This window comes from Hydractinia symbiolongicarpus, chromosome 3, assembly GCF_029227915.1.
Source record: "Hydractinia symbiolongicarpus strain clone_291-10 chromosome 3, HSymV2.1, whole genome shotgun sequence".
Classification (NCBI taxonomy): domain Eukaryota; kingdom Metazoa; phylum Cnidaria; class Hydrozoa; order Anthoathecata; family Hydractiniidae; genus Hydractinia; species Hydractinia symbiolongicarpus.
Window position 1 is genome coordinate 13,662,944 of NC_079877.1, and position 12,170 is coordinate 13,675,113.

Here is a 12,170-nt window from a genome sequence, read left to right on the forward strand (position 1 = left end):
CTTAGGATAATGATTGTTACCCCCTAATTGCGTGGCCTTACTAAACCCAGAAAACTTGAATAAGGTAAGTGAGTAGTTTGATTTGTAACTTTTCAAAAATACATCTAAGAGAGCACACAAGTGCTCCAACAACAATGTGAAATCATTTTCAAGTATCAGGTGCTCTATCCAGGGCATAGCACAGTTTACCTTCACTAGTTATCATATGTGATATGCAACGCTAGTGTGATACACAACTAATTTATACTAGGCATCCCACCACAGTTTTCGTGTGTTAATTTATTTTATTCAAGGTGAGCTTTATTAAAGGAAAGGGAGTTGGAGATAATCTTTAAGATAAGCTAAGAGAAAATAGATCAGGTCTCCAGCGAAAATAAATCTGCAATATCTTCTTTATTATAATCTATCTTGTGAATATCCTCAACACTTTCTTACTGTTACTTCACATATTAAATTTTAGACATTTTAATGAGTACTCCAGCAAGAAGATAATTATGCTAATATTCTTCGTTTCATTTTGTCTTAGATATAATTTAGCAGCATTTATGGACAGCAGGCACCTCATGCCCCCTATACTTTTACAGCCCAAAAAAGCCTATACTGACTAGAGTTAATTCTGGAATTCGTTTTTATGTCAATTAGTTTTTTGGAAGATGACCTTTGCACAATTCCACAGAACAAGCACTACAAAAGCTACAATCTCCATAATTGTTAAAATAGAAAAACCACACCATAAACCTAGGTGACCCCCAATATCTGCTAAAAGATTTTCCCAGTGGTAGAGTAATTTGTCTTCTGTAATTTCGACTTCGGTGGATTTTGAGTAGATGTAAATATTTAGCCTTTCGTTGGCTTCATCATCATCTTTATTGTAAAAGAAAAACCCTGATGATCTTGAAACAGTATAGTATGTTTCCTCACAAGGAAATTTACATTGTGCGAAACATTGGTTGTCAACACTCTTTAACCCAATCGAGACATTAAGCAAACAAGGGAAATCTATATTGCTGCATAAGCGATAATGTTGTTTATTCAAATCATCAGTCGTACAGTTACAGGCATTGATAAATTCATCGTGATAACAACGTTCTCTGCAAATTTTTTCAGAATACTTTGTTACTTTATTTTGAGGATTAAGATTACTGAAATATTCAGTAAAATTTTTTATGCAACTGTTGTTGTTAAAAGGATCTATTCTTATCCTTTTCTTTTTTTGGAACGCAACATAATGTTCCATACCAGGTTTTAACATAACACTTTTGTAATACATATCCACGCTATGTTCTTGACTTCCAACAAACAGTAAAACACCTATAGCATCTGCAATTCCTGGTATGTATTGTTTCCTGTTGATAGAGATAGTTATATATAATCCATTGTCAAAACCAGGCTTTCCTCTTGTTAGTTCAATGTCGTTTCCATCTTGGTCAAACCCAGTGTTGTAGGCAAAACAATTTCCATACTTAAAATGCCAAAATTTTCTCCAATTTCTTGACTTTTTGCAATCATAAAGCTGTGAATATGTACAAGACAATATTGTATCGTTAAAAGTGTTTCCATATCGAAAAAGAACAGACCCATTCTGTCCTCTAATTATACTCATGCCTAGGTAACTATGCATATACAAGCTAAACCTTGCTTTCAATGAAGAACGAGCTTCGTGGAGCAATTCTTTTATCTTTGATTGCTGTGGTCTAAATGCACTAGTGTTTAGCAAGTCATCGAATTTGTCTTTAAGAATAGGGTTTTGATTACTTATTGCAACAAGTGGGAATGTTTGTACAGCTTCTTTTTGCACCCAAAGTTTTGTCGCCACTGGTTTCCCTCGATATTGCATAATCAACAGTTGACCTTGATACCATGCTACTGCAAGACAGGCGATAATTACACATATCCAAAATACCTTGGCAAAACGATTTTTTGATAATGAGACTTGCAAAAAGCCATGTGCTGTTGTATTTTGAGCAAATTGTTTAAATTCTTTCGAGAAATGTTTTCTTTCATATTTTTTGTGAGTTTCTGTCATAGTGAATTCATCATAGTGCTATAAAAAAAAAATAATTTTGTAAAATTGAGCGACCTATTGCATTTGCAAATTTTTCAATTATTAAATTGAATCTTGCATCTGTTTATGAAACCAATTACATGTCTGCGTAACTAATTTGAATCCTTTTCTTAACCCTTTGTTATAGCTTTCTTTATGCCCGGTATTTTTGTTTTTTTATTTAATCCAACCTTGTATGGGAGTATAATGAATGTCTAACCATTGATATTTTTTTATTTGTCTTTAGACCTATTCAGAAAAACAAATTTTCAATTACACGCCTTAAAAAAGAATCCCCCCTACTTTATATAAGAGATTCGTGCAGAGACAAAAATAATCAACAGTTGTGCCTAGTTGTTTTTATGAAAGTCTAATAAAAGTTTTTTTATAGTAAGTCTTAATCGCTGTTTTTTTGACTTGCACATTGGAATTTTTGGTTGTTTTTTTTTACCTTTTTAACCATTTATATTTTATACTAAAGGATAAGGTAAGTTTTGGGAAGTTGCACTCATGTTGGTCCCACATAGCCCCAGTTATTGATACGGGAGTTGACGCCTGTTATTCTCATCTAAATCTGTGCTTATTAAACTGCAATGACATCACACTTGTAATTATTACATTGTTTTTTATGGTATCGGTACAAATTTCTGAGTGGGTTCATTAATACTGAAGCTCAAAGTGAGAAAAAACATACATGGAAACACGTACTAATTTAGATTAAAATCCTTTTAAAATTTTATTGAAGGTCTAATAATTATTGGAGTGTCGAATTTTCCAATAAATATTTTTTCTCAAGATGATTCTTTTTAAAGAAAAAGCTAGTACCTTTTGGCTTATTGAAAGAACAATGGAGCTATGGTTTCAATTCTAAATTGTTTAAACACTTTACAAGATTGGTTTCTTATCAACTTTATGTTAACATTACATTAAATCAGGTTCGTGTAAGAATTTATTGTAATCTAGCCTGTGGAAAAATCCATAGAAATTCGACTGTGTACTACTTACAGGTGCCACTTGTTGATCAAAGAATACATGTGTGCAGTAAATGCTCCAATAAATGCCCAGTCTCTATTAAATGATCTTCTTAATAAACGTTTCATCAAAAATATGAATAATTAATAAACGCCCAGGGTGTTTATTACAGCATTAACAGTATTTCAACTTTTAATAAGAAAATAATTCAAGTCCCCCTATCAACTGAAAAGCCTGGGCTACACAAGGACTATCAATATCTATCTTGTTTACTAACCAAATTTATATAATAGCCAACGAAATTATACAGTTTCAAAAAGAAATTGGGGGGAGGTTGGTTTTGGCTTGTTTGTGGTTTTAATAGTTATGGAAAGCAATATTTATTTTATTTTAATTTATTGACATAGTACAATCAAATTATCAGTTATCCCACGAAGCATGATTTTTTTAAATAATACAATTGCCCAATCTGCGTCTTTTTTTAGTCATTTTTTCCAGTAATAAGCCCTGCACAGTTCCCCATGACAAACACACAAAAAAAAAGCACTTCCATGAGCGTTAAAATGGAAAAACCACCCCATAATCCAAGATGTCCTCCAAGATCTGCCACTAGATTTTCCCATTGGTAAAGTAATTTGTCTTCAGTAACTTCAACTTCAGAGGATTTTGAGTAGATGCAAACACTCAATTTGTCATTTGTTGCTTTGTCTTTGCCATAATCAAAATAAAATGCTGAATCTCGTAGAACATTGTAGTATGTTTCTTCACATGGAAATTTGCACTGTGCAAGACATTCATTACTGATGTTCTTTAACCCAATAGCAACATTTAGCAAACACGGAAAGTCTGCATGGGTGCACACTGGATTATTTTTTGTGTACGCAACATCTGTTGTACAGTTACAGGCATTAATAAAATTAAAATCATAACAAAAATCTCTGCAAATCCGCATGGAATATTTTGTTATTTTTGTTTGAGCATTGAGAGGGCTGAAATATTCTGTAAAATCTTTTATGCAACTGTTGTTGTTAAAAGGATCCACTCTTATCTTTTTCTTCTTTTGATAGGCTGCATAATGTACAAGGCCAGGTTTTAGCAATATATTATTGTAAAATATATCTTCCATTTGCTCTTGGCTTCCAATGTACACCACAGCACTAACACCCTCTGCAATTTCTGGCATGTATTGTTTTAGATTTAAAGAAATGTCAAGATTTAATCCGTTATCGAAACCGGGTTTCGCCTTTATTGTTTCTATTTCATTTCCATCTTGATCAAATCCAGTGTTAAAAGCAAAACAGTTTCCATATTTAAAATGCCAAAACTGTCTCCATTGTTTTAAGTTTTTGCAATTATAAAATTGTGAATATGTACAAGACAATATTGTGTCGTTAAAAGTGTTTCCATATTGGAAAACAGCAGACCCATTTTGTGCCGCGATCATACTCATACCTTGGAATATGTGCCCAAACAGTAAATATTTCAATTCTTGAGAAAAAAGAGCTTTACTAAACAATTCTTTGATTGTTGACTGCTGTTGCCTGAATGCAGTTGTATTGAGTAAGTCAAGAAATTTGTCTTTAAGAATGGGGTTTTGGTTACATATTGCAACAAGTGGAAATGTTTGCACAGCTTCTTTCTGCACCCAAATTTTTGTCGCCACTGGTTTTTCTAGATATTGAATAATCAGCTGTCGACCTTGATACCATGCTATTGCAAGACAGGTGATGATCACACATATCCAAAATACCTTGACGAAACGATTTTTTGATAATGAAACTTGCAAAAAGCCATGCGCTGATGTATTCTCAGCAAAATGTTCAAATGCTTTTTTTACACGTGATGTGTTTTTCATTTCACAAGGTGTATTAGTGTTCTCTAGAGTCATATTTTTTATCCACCAACAAGCTTTAACTCCAAATGAATAATGAATCTCTTACTGTTACTTGATAAAGATATTGCGATTTGCACCTGTGTGTAAAAATTCTTTGTTGTGTTTAATGTATAATTATTAGATTATATTGTGGCATAGTTGGGGGTATTTTATATTTTTGAAAAGTTACTTAATTCTTTTGTAGTATATCTTTGTTCCACTTTTTATTGGTTCAGAAAACATAAAATAGCTTTCGACCATCTGTTGCAGTATCTGCTAAATTATTTTCATTTTATTGTAGCTCAACCAATTCCTTTTCGTGTTGCCATTGATAGGAGTATCTTGTTTGTTCTTTTTTTTCAAAAAGTTACAACATGCTTCTCACAAGGAAAAAATATCTTTTTTAAAGTTTACAACCTTGTACCAAGTCTCATTTTTTTCTGTAAATGTGACAAGTTAGCAAGCAGTTCAAAGAGGTATGCTCCTCTTGGATAATGACCAGAGGCAGATGTCAAAGCAGAGATATTTTGTCCAAAATTCTAGCTAACAGCAAGTTAGCAAGCAGTTCAAAGTGGTATGCTCCTCTTGGATAAAGACCAGAGGCAGATGTCAAAGCAGAGATATTTTGTCCAAAATTCTAGCTAACAGAAACTAATTTGCTGAAAAGATTGGGGTTTAAATGTTTTTTGATGACGTCATCAGCCACTCTGTTCCAAAACGAGTTAGTTGACCCATCTTTAGGAAGTTAGTCCTATTTTGGTCCCAAGTTATTTCGCCTTAAAATTAAAAGTGCAATGCAATGGTACATTTTCTTTATTGCATTGGCGTCAGTCAAAATGCATTGTTATCATGCTGTAAGTTAGAAAGTTAACAAAAAAGACCTAGAACACATCTACTTTCCCTGTCAAGACAGACACATAACTTTCGTATTGTTATAATAGATTCTTAACACTCCTGTGTTCTTCCTGGCGTCCTATTCTATGGTTGGATAGAGTATATTAATGACCCTCTTCCAATCTGATCTAAACTCAAATTCCTCCGCATCAACTCTGTCCTTATTACCCCTGTCATATTTTTCTTGGTTTCTCTCCGGGCTTTGCCCCAGCAATGCTATTTTTCCAAGTGTCCCAACCAACATAGCATTTTAATGCTATAGATACCTAACCTGCTTCTTAGCTCATCTGAACTCTTTCTGTCTCTCAGACTGCCGTTACACATCCACCTGATCGTTATCATATTCCTTTTAAAACAGGTCAAGATCTTCATGCTTCACTGCCCATGTCTCACTACCATACAACATAACACTTCTTACACAGGCCTCATACAACCTACCTTTTACCTCAATTGACAAGACTCTGCTAGTCAACAAAGAAAGTAACTCTCTGAACTTTTTCTAAGCAGAACCTACCCTGCAAGTAACACCCCTTCAACACCCAACATATTACCTAAGTAACAAGTTCTCAACTATATCTAACGAGCCACTGTTGTACATCAATAAAGCTAGAAATACTTCATTGTCTATAATGTCACCTTTGCAACACTTACATACAAACTGAATGTCACCTCTTAAACTTCCTGCAATACCACTGCACTTCTTATGTACCCAATGCTTACAAGTCTGAAAAAAAATTGAGTTACTATCAACCCCGTTTCTGCAAACTCCACAAGGCCACATTCCCACTACAAGGTTATACTTGGCTTTAATGCTACTAATCATGATTTTAGACTTTGCTGCATTCACTCTTGACCCTTTCTCTTCTATTCCTTTCTTCCATTGACTTTGCTATGAGAAGCAAATCATCCACATATAATAACTCCCATGGACAACCTGTTCTGAACTCCATTGACGGCCTTACTAAGACTAAACAAAAGACTATGTACCCTGATGTACACCAGCGGTAATTGCAGTGCATACACTGTACCATCTAGCCACTCTTCAACACCTAATTTTCTCATAGCCTACCAAATACATTTCACCAATCTGTCAAAAGCTTTTTCTAAAAAGGCAAAATTGAGATTCTATCTCTTTCCTAAATACTTTCCTGAAGCTGTTTAGATAAAAATTTTGCATCTGTAGTGCCACACCCTGAAACAAAACTAAATTGCAGCTATATCAGTTCTTTTTCTAAGTAACTTATCAATCACTCTTTCCATAACTTTCATTACTTGAACCAACTTCACTCTCTTTCTAAAGCATCACCCGTGCTCTTGAAACAATTCTCTATTACACTTGACTGCCAGTTACTCGAGATAACACCATCCTTTATAATCTAATTAGCAAGACTTGTAATAAACTCAACTCCAGTATATTCAGATGCTTTAACCTTCACTACCCATTCTGTCTTGATCTGCATAGCTGGCCCTTTTACAACATTATCAGGCAAATTATGTTCATCCCAATCAAACACAGTGTTAAATAACCTGACTCTTTCAAGCTAGCTTTTTTTCCTCCTCTATGCTAGTAAAGACACATTCATCCTTACGTATACACTTCTCACCTACAAAATCTAACGAATGAAAAAAAAATTCTTGATTTAACAAGATATCTACATCACTTTTTGTACTTTGTGATTAATGTGATTTTTTTTGTTATGTTTTTGATTGAGCTTATGTGTTAAAAGAAAGAAGAGACATCAGAAAATATGTTTTGGTGACTGCATTTGTTTTTGTATTGAGATTATAATCATGGACAAAAGGGCTTTTATACAACTATTTTTTTTAATGAAATATGTTATAACTTTTTCTTTTTTTTGTTGTTTTTTCTTGATAATAGCAACGTTTGTGATAATACTTCAATCAAAAGACTCAAATTAAAAATTAAATAGTCATGGTCTTCTTTTTAATTTTTTTTTAAAGCATCTATCAGCGTTTTTTCTTTCTTTCTCTTCTAATTCTTTCAATAGTTAGTTGTAAATCTCAAACAATTTTGTTGAATATTGAATTTGCATCAATTAATTAATTTAAAAACCCTATCTATTTAAATAAAAATTAAAGTTTAATAAAAAATGTTTGTATAACTTTAAAATAAATTAGGAAATAAGATAAAATGAGTAAAACATATTATAAACATTATAAAAAGGGAAAAAACAACGTTTTTACAAACTTTAGAGAAAATATATTATACAAATATTTTTTAAGTAGAGCGTTTTTTAAAAAAAAATGAAGCAGAGTGACAGAGATCTGAATAAGAGCATTTTGACCATATGTCTTTGGTGGAAAATAATAAGTATGGACCCATCAATATTTTGATTCTTCTTATCTGACTGCTATAAAATTCGAAATCTTTAAACATCCAAGAGTCTTCCATTAACAAATTTGTCAAAGACAACATTAGAATACATGAAATCATTTTGAAATTTTTGTCACTAGTTAATGAATCACCTAATATGTTTTTTACATTCAAAACCATTTGGTTGAGCCTGGAGTTTCCTGAAATTTTAACCTCTTGTTTCATATATATGAACATTTGTTATTTTTTCATACATATTTTTTCTGCTTATACATATGATATAGGGCAACATGTTGTATACATTTTTTTCACGAAAAAACATTTTAAATCCATCAATTAAAAATGATTATTCAGTAAACATAAAAATGTTAAAATCACGTAGCCAATACTCTTAATAATATTCAATGAAAACATAAACAATACCATTATTTTGATCAGCATTCCAAGCTCCTTTTATTAGAAGCATCAAAAAAGAATGTATGCGGCTTGCTAGCAACATCTACATATCTTCTCAACTATTTTTTGGGCATGTGAACGAAAATATGGTGCAACCGTTAACTACTTTTCATATTTTCGTCAGTCCATTTCATTCTTAGTTATTTTGTTATTTTGTTGGGTATTGAACTTCTTGCACATCAAAAGGAATTAATCTTAATCTAGTGAGACTAAAAGTTTGTCTTACTGTCCTCACACTAAAAGGAACCAAGAAGTCTATAAATTAGGGTTGGGAAGTCATCACAGATGTTTTTGTTCACACTTCCTTCATCTTTTTATGAACAAAGCATTTGTCTTTAGGCGAATAAACATTACCAAAGCTTGGTGCAAAAAAAAGCAAGAATTTTTAACACCAACAAATTTGTAATTTTTTTAGTTTTCCAATAAAATATAAAGTTTACGAGCAAGCGAGCTACCAAACAATTCCACCATTGAAAACCAAAACCAAGCGAATTAGATATATATTTAATGCTTTTTTTTCTAGCAATATAGTTAATCAACCAAATGAAAGAATGATGCGCAATGTATCGCGATTAAAAAGGAGTTCAGGAGAAACTGAAATTGAGCTATATATTTGCTGACAACCCAGGGTTATTAAACTGGAAAAAATAAATGATAGAATTTAAAACATACTGTGAAAACACAGATAAAACAAGAAGACTCTCCTCTTCACCATCTGCAACAGATGACTATCCTCTGATCCCAGTGGCCCTATTCCGCAATTAATTAATTAAATTTCTTCATCAGTCGCAAAGATAAAATTGTCTCACCTTTCCCTCCAGTAGATTTTCGTACTGAAAATTGTCAACCTAGAACCAAGCACAGGCTGATAAGTTAAGTTACCTCGCTGTTCTCATATCGAAAAAATCCAAATGTTCCTGCGATTAAAGATAAAAAATCGCAACAGATATGTTCTTCACAACCAACCCATGTTTTCACAAAATACACGTTTAGGAAGAATGAACATTTCTAAAACTCAGTACAAAAAAAATAGGAAAAGTAGCAAATATAAAGTTAGGGTAGTCTACGCATGATACAAGAATTTTCTTAGGTAAGTGAAAACTTTAACAGGATAAACTTTATTGGTGCTGGTGTCTATGCCACAGCTTCAAGAGCGTTCATTGACATCAGTTTTTCTTGTAATTATATTAAAACACAAAACATTTTACGAGGGAGCTATTAAAAATTCTCGGAAACCAACGAATAAGATATATATTTATTGTATTTTCTTGTCGCGATGTGTTGAATGAAGCAGACAAAAATTTTGTTATGTAGTTTTATCCACACGAAAAACATGCTTTTCATGAGGAAAATAAGTTACGCTAAATTCTTCTCACACACTCTATAGCATTCTCTATGAGGGGTCATGTTTAATATAAACATGCATCACGTGACAATATGAAAACAAACTATTATTAATTAGGCACTATATTAAGCGACAACCTACGGTTGTTAAGATTGAAAAAATTGAATATTTGAATTTCTGAACATGCCTAAATTAAACCATACTGTGTAAACACAGATGGAATAAAAATGTCTATTTTAAAAATTTATAATCCTGATTTCAGCCACATATTAGAAAGCACCAAGAAAGTAAATAAAAGAACAAAATAATAATAAACGGTTTTAAATGAATGAATTTTTGATTTGCTTGTAAAAGTTACATTTCAAATACCAGAGATTTATGTAACAAGGAGTTAATTGTATAAAATTTTTAAAAAAGATGTTTTTAGAATTGTTTTTTGTTATTAACTGTAGTGGCTGAGTTGAGTGGCTAGTTACGATGGTTCAGTCTATGTACAGCAATGCTAGAAGTCGTGTCAGGATTAACGATTCACTTAGTGATGAATTTAGTGTAAATGTTGGTGTACATCAGGGTTCTGTACTTAGTCCTTTGTTGTTTATTCTAGTCTTAGAAGCGCTGTCGATGGAGTTCAGAACAGGTTGTCCATGGGAGTTATTGTATGCAGATGATTTGGTTCTCATAGCAGAGTCGATGGAAGAATTAGTTGAAAAGTTTGAGAAGTGGAAGAAAGGACTAGAAGAGAAAGGGCTGAAGGTAAACACAGCAAAGTCTAAAGTCATGATAAGTAGCATTGCAGCCAAGTGTGACCTTGTAGTTGGAAAGTGGCCTTGTGGAGTTTGCAGGAAAGGGGTTGGTAGTAACTCAATTTTTTGTCAGACTTGCAAGCATTGGGTACATAAGAAGTGCAGTAGTATTAGTGAAAGGTTAAGAGCTGACATACAGTTTGTATGCAAGCGTTGCAAAGGTGAGATTATAGAGAATGAAGTATTTCCAGCTTTAATGATGTACAACAGTGGCTCGTTAGGTGATATGTTGGGCAGTGAAGGGGGTGTTGGAAGAAGTGTTACTTGCAGGATAGGTTCTGCTTGGAAAAATTTTAGAGAGTTACTTCCTTTATTGACTAGCAGAGTCCTGTCAATTGAGGTAAAAGGTAGGTTGTATGAGGCCTGTGTAAGAAGTGTTATGTTGTACGGTAGTGAGACATGGGCAGTGAAGCAGGAAGATCTTGACCGTTTAGAAAGGAATGATATGAGAATGGTTAGGTGGATGTGTAATGCCAGTCTGAGAGACAGAAAGAGTTCAGATGAGCTAAGAAGCAGGCTAAGTCTCTGTAGAATTAAAGATGTTATCCAGATAAGAAGATTGAATTGGCTGGGGCACTTGGAAAGAATGGAGGAGGATAATTGGGTAAGAAAGTGTAGAGACTTGATAGTTCCTGGGGCAAAGCCCAGAGGCAGACCGAGAAAGACTTGGCAGGAGGTTATAAGGACAGACTTGATAGAGAGGAAGTTGAGTTTAGATCTAACACCGTCTAGATCAGATTGGAAAAGGGTCATTAATATACCCCGTCCAACCCATGCTAGCATGGAAAACGGACGTTAAGCCGAGAATGATGATGATGATGATGATAAGTACACTTGAAAAGGGTTTGATTTTATTAAGTGTTCTTTCTTTTTTTCTTTAGATGTGACAAGTAAGCCAGCAATTCAAAGTGGTATTATCTTGTTGGATGAAGACCAGAAGCATAATGTTAACACAGGCATAACTTGTCCAAAATTGCAGCTCATATGTGATGATAAGTGCATATCGGTTTGATGAACCCGCAGTTAATAAAATCCTGGCTGCAATAACACTGTTTTTCAGTCAAAAGATTGAATTTGTGATGAGAATTTCTCACACAGTGTTTATGTGAGGGCTGTCTTTAAAACCCTCTCCTTTTTTTGTCACCAGATAATGAAATTATCTTGTGTGTGTCTTTTTTTCTTGGAAAACTAAGCATTAGGTTGAGTCTTAAGTTTCCAATAATTTGAACCTTTAATGTTTTTAAGTTTTTCTTGTTTAATTAACAGGTTTGTTTCTATATATAAAGGACATTTGCTATATTTTCTTACATGTTTTTTCTTAGGCATTTGATATTTGTATAGTTCAGTAAAACATTTTTACTGTATGTTTCCTCTGTTTGCATAAGTTAGAAAATTTCCACAGTCTGCTAAACCTTTTTAAAATAGGCTTTTTTTTAGCCTAAGTTTTC

At 33.2% G+C, this 12,170-nt stretch overlaps 2 protein-coding genes across 2 annotated transcripts in view; both read left to right on the forward strand.

Annotated features, from left to right (window-relative positions):
• The window catches only part of LOC130635858 (uncharacterized), a 29,294-nt gene extending 23,376 nt beyond the window's left edge, over positions 1–5,918 (forward strand). Inside the window, exon 2 of the mRNA XM_057445361.1 lies at positions 5,884–5,918. Within this exon, the coding sequence (XP_057301344.1) occupies positions 5,884–5,910 (27 nt within the window). The 3' untranslated portion in view covers positions 5,911–5,918. The remainder of the gene's footprint in view (positions 1–5,883) is intronic.
• Positions 1–12,135, forward strand: part of LOC130635856 (uncharacterized) — a 35,521-nt gene extending 23,386 nt beyond the window's left edge. The window contains exon 2 of the mRNA XM_057445358.1: positions 10,944–12,135. Within this exon, the coding sequence (XP_057301341.1) occupies positions 10,949–11,521 (573 nt within the window). The 5' untranslated portion in view covers positions 10,944–10,948 and the 3' untranslated portion in view covers positions 11,522–12,135. The remainder of the gene's footprint in view (positions 1–10,943) is intronic.
• The last annotated feature ends 35 nt before the right edge of the window (positions 12,136–12,170 follow it).